The 6830-nt window shown below is 41.9% G+C and overlaps 1 protein-coding gene across 1 annotated transcript in view; it reads left to right on the top strand.

Moving 5' to 3' along the window:
* Positions 1 to 6257, top strand: part of pasha (microprocessor complex subunit partner of drosha) — a 43497-nt gene extending 37240 nt beyond the window's left edge. Inside the window, exon 16 of the mRNA XM_050188122.2 lies at positions 386 to 6257. Coding sequence (XP_050044079.1) covers positions 386 to 475 — 90 coding nt within the window. The 3' untranslated portion in view covers positions 476 to 6257. The remainder of the gene's footprint in view (positions 1 to 385) is intronic.
* Positions 6258 to 6830: the final 573 nt, after the last annotated feature.

A 6830-nucleotide genomic window follows, 5' to 3' on the forward strand; every position in this document is an offset into this window, starting at 1 on the left:
CCATCTAACCATGCCATCAAAGTGATTTTTCACGATGGTATTTCTTTTTTCCATTGTAACCTCAGGCAGTGGAAGTGAAATGAAACCTACACAAGAATAAATACCTTGTTAGGTATCAGTGCAAAGAGTGAACAGGGATGTAAAAATTTGTTGATAGTATCATGTTTAAAAGCTTTTAAAAAAGGGTTTCAATATCGGCATTTTCCCCACTCAACTTTAGTGAACTGTTCACTTTGACCAAGCATTTTTTAAATGAGAGTTTTGAAGAATTTGGGTGGGCTCAGTTTACCTTTCGCAAACGTTCTTCAATATTCAGCGAAAATCAGCAGTTTTCATGCTTTTTACAATATTCTCTTCTGCCTGCTTCTTTTCTAACCTTTTTCAGGAGGCAGTGAAGCCCATTGGCAAGTTCATTCCTCAGGAGGCGGAGTTCCCGTCAACGTCAGCAGCAGACCTGAAAGTCGTCGAGTTGTGACTCTGCTGCAGCGGTTGTAGTCAAACATATTCTGGTCACGGGGATTTCACCGCCAAGTTCCAGCGCTCGTTCTGCCCCCCCATCAGTGGCTTTCCGCCTCATCGACCACACACACATATGTTGAAGCGTTGCATTCACTTATCCCGTTTTTCTTTTTGCAACGAATGCCCCGTGCTTTTATATATTGCAAGGAAGGAGCTGCCAGCACAGAGCCACCTAGTTAGGAAACGCAGTCAGAAGTTGTTTTAAGAGAAATGAATGAGGGCCGAAAAGCAGTACTTTGAAAGAGGGCCTACAGGGCTGCCACTTGTTAGTGATTTCCGTCAGCGGTGTCCAGTGCCATTTTTCGTATCCTTCTCTCTTTTTCTGTTCCTTAGTAAGCACTTCACCGGACATCATTCTATCCTGTGGCATGACTCCCTTTTTGTGGAACTCCTTCCACACAGTGTGGAGAACTAGTGATAGTTTGCGGCTTTGAATTTCCATTAATGCCCAGTCGGGACTGTTAGTGACAGACCCGCTTAGTGGCTTTGGTGTTGGGCTGCTGAGCACGAGGTCCCGGATTGGATCCCGGCCACGGCGGCCGCATTTCGATGGGGGTGAAATGCAAGAACACCCGTGGGTACTTAGATATAAGTGTACATGACAGAACCCCAGGTGGTCGAAATTCCAAAGTCCCCCAATACGGCGTGCCCCATAATAGGAAAGTGGTTTTGGCACATAACCCCCCCCCCCCCCCCCTTTTTTCTTGTTTTTTTTTTTAGATTGACAGCGTAGACTGCTTCAGTAAGCAGCAGTGTCCTGTAGTTAAAAGGTTAGCCGAAACCGTGTGAAGCCTCGCTCAATGCTACGAACATGTCGCTAGGCATGTTTCGTACCTTAGAAAATGACTACTGTGTGCAATAGATGTAAGGCATTCCACAATGAAAAGGAGATTCGACAGCACAACACCGAACACAAAGAACCACAAGGACATGATGCTGCATCCTTACTTTTTTTTTTTTCCTGTGTCCCGTGTCGTGCTGTTAATCTGCCTTTTACCAAGATGTACAAAGCAGCCCAAATAAGCGTGCCGTTGAGGTGCTTCATGTCTGCATCCCTTTATGAATGCTTGTGCCTCAATAAGTTTCTTTTTTTCTACTGAAGATCAGCGATAAACCCCTGTCACACCAGCTCTTTTGATGTCATTTGAAGCAATGGAGAATGCGCAGTGTCAAAAGGATGCATTGAGGAACGTCTAGTTCAAAGGAACCTTGAGTTGAGGGAGCTGCCATTTGGGTTTTGAAGCACACTTGCACTGTTTTCTCCTGAAGAACATTTGTTTATGCGAGGCAGCAGTTCATGTTAAGAGCACTCTGGTTTGAAGACCAGGAGGCATATGCCACAACTTCCTCGAGCTAGCTTATGCTCCTTTAACCCTTTCGTTCCGCAGGAAACAACGAAAATTGTAGCAAATTTGCTGAAATTTCTGAGATGCGCTGCAGGCAGCCATGGTATTAATGCAAGAATTCGAGCAGCCAGTAATAATATTCAGACAATGCCAGTAACATTGATCAAGCATTGCCATCTAGTGTCGGAAACTGCAGCTAGAAACTAGTTGACTGATATATCATTATTTGTTCAGACTGTGAGGCTTCCTTTTTTTTCTTTTTTTCTTTTTTTTTTGTGACAATTATAAAAATTGTGGGCTTTATCGGTGCAAATAGTAGGAAAATGGTTAAAAGTGTCACTCTTCCTTGCTTCCAAGGAGCTTCAGGATTTGTGACAGGGGTTTAAGTAGTAGCAGTTCTTTTTTTTTTTTTTTTTTTTCAATATGTGCTCTGCTGCTCCATCAGCTTTTAACAATCAAAGAATTGCATACTGATTTTACACAACCTGCCAATAGGAGCAGGCACAGAGTATCAAGCTTGCCTGTTGTGTGGAAGTGAAGCTCATTTTCTGTGCTAGCCAGTCCAAATGACCTAGATGCTGTTCTGGCATCTGTCTCAACCTGTGCATAGAAAACAATTCTTCCACTTGTAAAGGCTTCCACGTCGTGTACCGTAGCTAGGATGTCGAGGAGAGTGTCCTGTCCTCCTTTTGAATGGTTTACTGCGTTGGTTGAAGTGGTAACAGTGCTGCGAGTCTGCTACAGTCGAGAGCACAAATCATTATATTAGACAGTTTTAGCATTGTTGAAATGGAAGTACTCTCCTAGACGCCAGGGGTCGTAGGCACGAGGGAACAGCACCAGCGGGGACATCTCGGGGCGCTGTGTTTAATCGACCAAAATCCACAGAAATTTTATGTAAATGACCAAAAGTATTCCAATCATTGATGGAGTAAATGTATTGGCAGCAACATGATCACCAGAACAGGACTTTCAATGAGATAACTTGTGTAACACAAGAACATTTCTAACGCTTTGTGGTTGACTGCGCATTGCAAAACATCGCTACCAGGTTGGCTGTTGTTGGGCATTACCTCTGTTACTCTGACGCAGGTGTATGCAAGTAACCTGTCGGCTATGCTGAATCTCTCAATTAACCCTTGCACGGCAGTATGGTCAAATGTGAAAGGGAACATGCTGTTGGTATTCTGCCATCAATTATCACTGAGGGGCAGCACAAAGGCTCTTGGACAAATTTTTGATGTAGAAATATACATACAATAGCACCAGCAAAAAAAAAATCTAGTTATATTGGCTTTATTGCTAGTTAGGTGTTTCTTTTAGCAGTGGATTGTACTAGCATACCTATAAAGTGTGCATCATATATCTGGTCCCTTTATTCCGGTTAGCAGTAAAAAGATTTAGAATGCAGCACCCATAACTCGCCAGCAAAAATTATTCAAGGAACAGAACAGAAGTTTTCTAGTGATACTTTAGCAACCCTGATTGTAGGGTACCCAGGGTAACATGAAATCGACATAAAATGTATAAAGTGGCTGCGTGCATCATGACATCTGCTCTGATCTGCTGCTGAGGATTTTTCAAAATTTTTTTTTTGCTCTGGTAGATATGGATTTGGGAGGCTTATCCAAAACAGCTAGTGCAATTTGCAGGGAGAAAGCCCTGAAAGGTGATGAAATGTTACCGCACCTCTCGTCATTTAAAACGCCACATCCTTTGGGAGGAAGACCCAAGAGGCTCACATTATTTCTACTGATTGTTTAACACTTGAAGGTACCAATCCCCCCCTGGAAAGTACATGTTCCCTATTGACCTTGGGGCAGTCCATGATGTGACCTTTTTGGTTTGGGCCAAGTGTAAAGCCAAAAACCTCGAAGTTCATTTTGCATTGATTGGGTTCTCCCCACCATACTACCCAAAGTAACTTGTCTCCTGTTCAAAAACTCATTCCTTGTTTCTGTCATTCAGTGTGAGAGTCTTCGTTGCAATTAATACCAATTTTTACCTAATAGTTTGCAGTTGTTTTGCATGTACTACTTAAGTGCCAGCATTCCATTATGGACTCTCACTGCATGAGGAGACATGCTTGTTCGGGTCCTCTGGGAGCATTCTTGTTCCTATGTCACTCGCTGGTAGAGCTTCAAGAGTATCGGGAAATGATCAATAATCAGGTGTCACAGACCCTGTCACAGTTGCTTGCTTTTTAACTTGTCACAAGATGGCGATATTGATGCGTGTGTGCCTCTGTCATGTTATGTTGTGGTGCCTTGTTTAGCCTGCTATCTTTTACACAGTTAACATTTTTCTAGTTCTCTGTTTGTTACCTTCACGTATTGTTTAATGTGGAAACAGTGCAAGTGACCTTTTTTAATTTTCATCTTGGATATCGCGAAACGTTCTACATGGGTTGATGCGGCATGGAGCTTGAAAGAGTCCTTCACACAAAGCATAAGGGGTCAGTTACCCTGTACAGGCTGTATCGCCCTTCAATTTCTCAACCACATTAAATTTTCTATTTGATGACAAAATAACAGCTACTTAGTGAGCTCTTACATTGTCATTGAGTTAGCCACACATTTACTGGTGCGACGTGGAGTGGCTGATGGTTGTGGAAACGCCGTACGAACCTTTTGCTGTTTGTACGCACAGTACTTTCGCCATTCTAATGGAAGTCTGTACCGTTTTTATTAGGCTGTTTCGTTTTTAAGTACTGCAAGCCTTCTACAACTACGTTGGGGATATGGACGGTTATGTCATACGCCAAGATGGAAGCAGTGGCAATAGAAGCAACAAAACAAAACAACTTAGGAAATGCGGCAGTTGCCTTACCCCTAGTCAGTGGACATATGATGATGATGATATGACTTGAGAGCTGCAATTCATGAAAGTGTAGGACTGTGCGATTTCGCAATTAGATCAGCTAAACACAGGAGCCATACCTTTGATAGCTTTTTAATCACACGTTGATGCATTTGAAGCAAGAAAAGATAATTTAATGGGGTCAGAAAATTGCGAAAATTCCACTATATTAACGAAGATGAGGAATAATTACACGTCTGATAAACAGCCTAATTAGCAACAATGGCCACGTGTGTGCATGTGCGTTATTTTTTTTTTTAATTTATGATATCAAAAACGGCTGTTTTTGTCAGTTTTTCTTAAGGCAGCCGCTCATATTTCGAATGTGTAGATTAGAAACGAGACTCTATAACTGCACTGTGTGAAGCAAGGCTTCTTGCACTATCTAACATTTTGTTGTAGTTGATTGTAGTAAGTTTCTTTTAGCAGTCATAAAAAAAGACTGCACACAGAGAACACGACACGCTCGAGTGTCTGTCATGTTCTCTGTGTAGCATGTTTTCTCATGCTGTGAAAAAGAATTTCGTAGTAAATATATTGTAATTGGCCTTTAATAGCAGAAGGTATTTCCCTGCATGGCTTTGACTTAAGGGTAAGGTTATCATAGCAAGAAGGTCATCATGGTGGCAATTCATAAAGTAGTGCCAGATAGTCAGCCTTTCATTGTCAACAGTCACCGCTGTTAACGATGATGCCGTAGTTCTGCTTTGGGGGCCATGTGTATGCGAGCACAAACATTCAGCATCTCGGGACAAAGAATCGCTTACACAGGACACTTGGCATGTAGTTTTCAGAGCCAATTTTAATTTCTATCTTTTAAAGTTTTTAGATGACTGTTCAACCTCACTTTACAATCTTTTGTATACCTGGTAGTTGCTGTGTGACTTTTGTCTTGGCAAAGCATGCAATGTTGTTTCAAGCACCTGCATATTAAGAAGCTCCTGGTAATTGAAAGTAATTGAGTAAATTTCACCTCAGGAGAGTGAAGTTACAGTTGCATTTGCGCGTGTGTGTATGTGGCCGATTTTTGCCGCTGTAATTCAGCACGCTTCGGGATTCGGTGAAAAGTGGTGTTTGACGGTATACATGCAGCCTTTGCCCTCTGAACTCCACCTGTTCATGTCAGCCATTGCATATATGTATTTTTTCTTTCACTTTCTTAGTGTTTCAAAACTGTTTTGATAAATATTTCAACAGATCGCTGCAACCATTGCCTACAGTCACATTTTCCAGGCAACAGGAGCAAAGCCATCGCTTTAAGTCAGCCTTGTACACATGGATTGTGTGATTATCTGTCAAATGAACTTTTTGTAATTGTCTTGATCGTTGTCTGGTGGTTGGCTCTGTGTTTCTTGTTTGTGAGCCATAAATTTTCTAAGAAATTGCACAATCCACATTTCTTTGTTCCCATCCCTGTGTCAGGCAGCTATAGATCGCCCTTACATTTTTGTGTCTAGTCTACCTTAGCAGTTAGTTGTCACGCGTTTATGCCTTTGTGGATTAAGCACAATAAAGTGACATCCATTTGTGAAAGAGTGGTGGTGTTCTTACTTAGCAAGCATCTTGCAATGCCCTTGAGTCCATCGTACAGCAAATATTGTGCTGTTTTGGCATATCTTGTCTTTCTGAACAGGTTTACCATTCATAGCCTCAAAGAGTTCAACTTGTTGGTATGTACTGTTGGTGCATGTTTTGCTACGATTCCTAATCATATATGACAAACTACACAGCAATGGAGTGTTTGTTTCTGCAAACACACAAAAATTGAGTTTGTGACGTGCGTGCGCTTCGAAAACATTCTGTGTTGACTCACTTGTGACCAGTGCATTGACATTGTGACACCCTGAGAGCCCTGAAAGGATGTTCATTTTCACTTGTTTGAGGCATGACACAAGAAAACTGTATCACTAGCAAATACTGCCTGTGCGCAATAAAGCTCAACCAGCAAGGTTCCAGATGTCATGACCTAGAATGCAGCACATTTTTCTATTCAGTTCACAGTTTCCTGGACTTTAGGTTTATTTCAAGCAACCATTTATACATAATGAGAAAAAGGGGGTTGTAATGTATTCATTCTCTCAGAATCCTAAAAAGAAATACCCCTGG

The sequence above is a fragment of the Dermacentor andersoni genome, chromosome 3, assembly GCF_023375885.2.
Source record: "Dermacentor andersoni chromosome 3, qqDerAnde1_hic_scaffold, whole genome shotgun sequence".
Lineage (NCBI taxonomy): Eukaryota > Metazoa > Arthropoda > Arachnida > Ixodida > Ixodidae > Dermacentor > Dermacentor andersoni.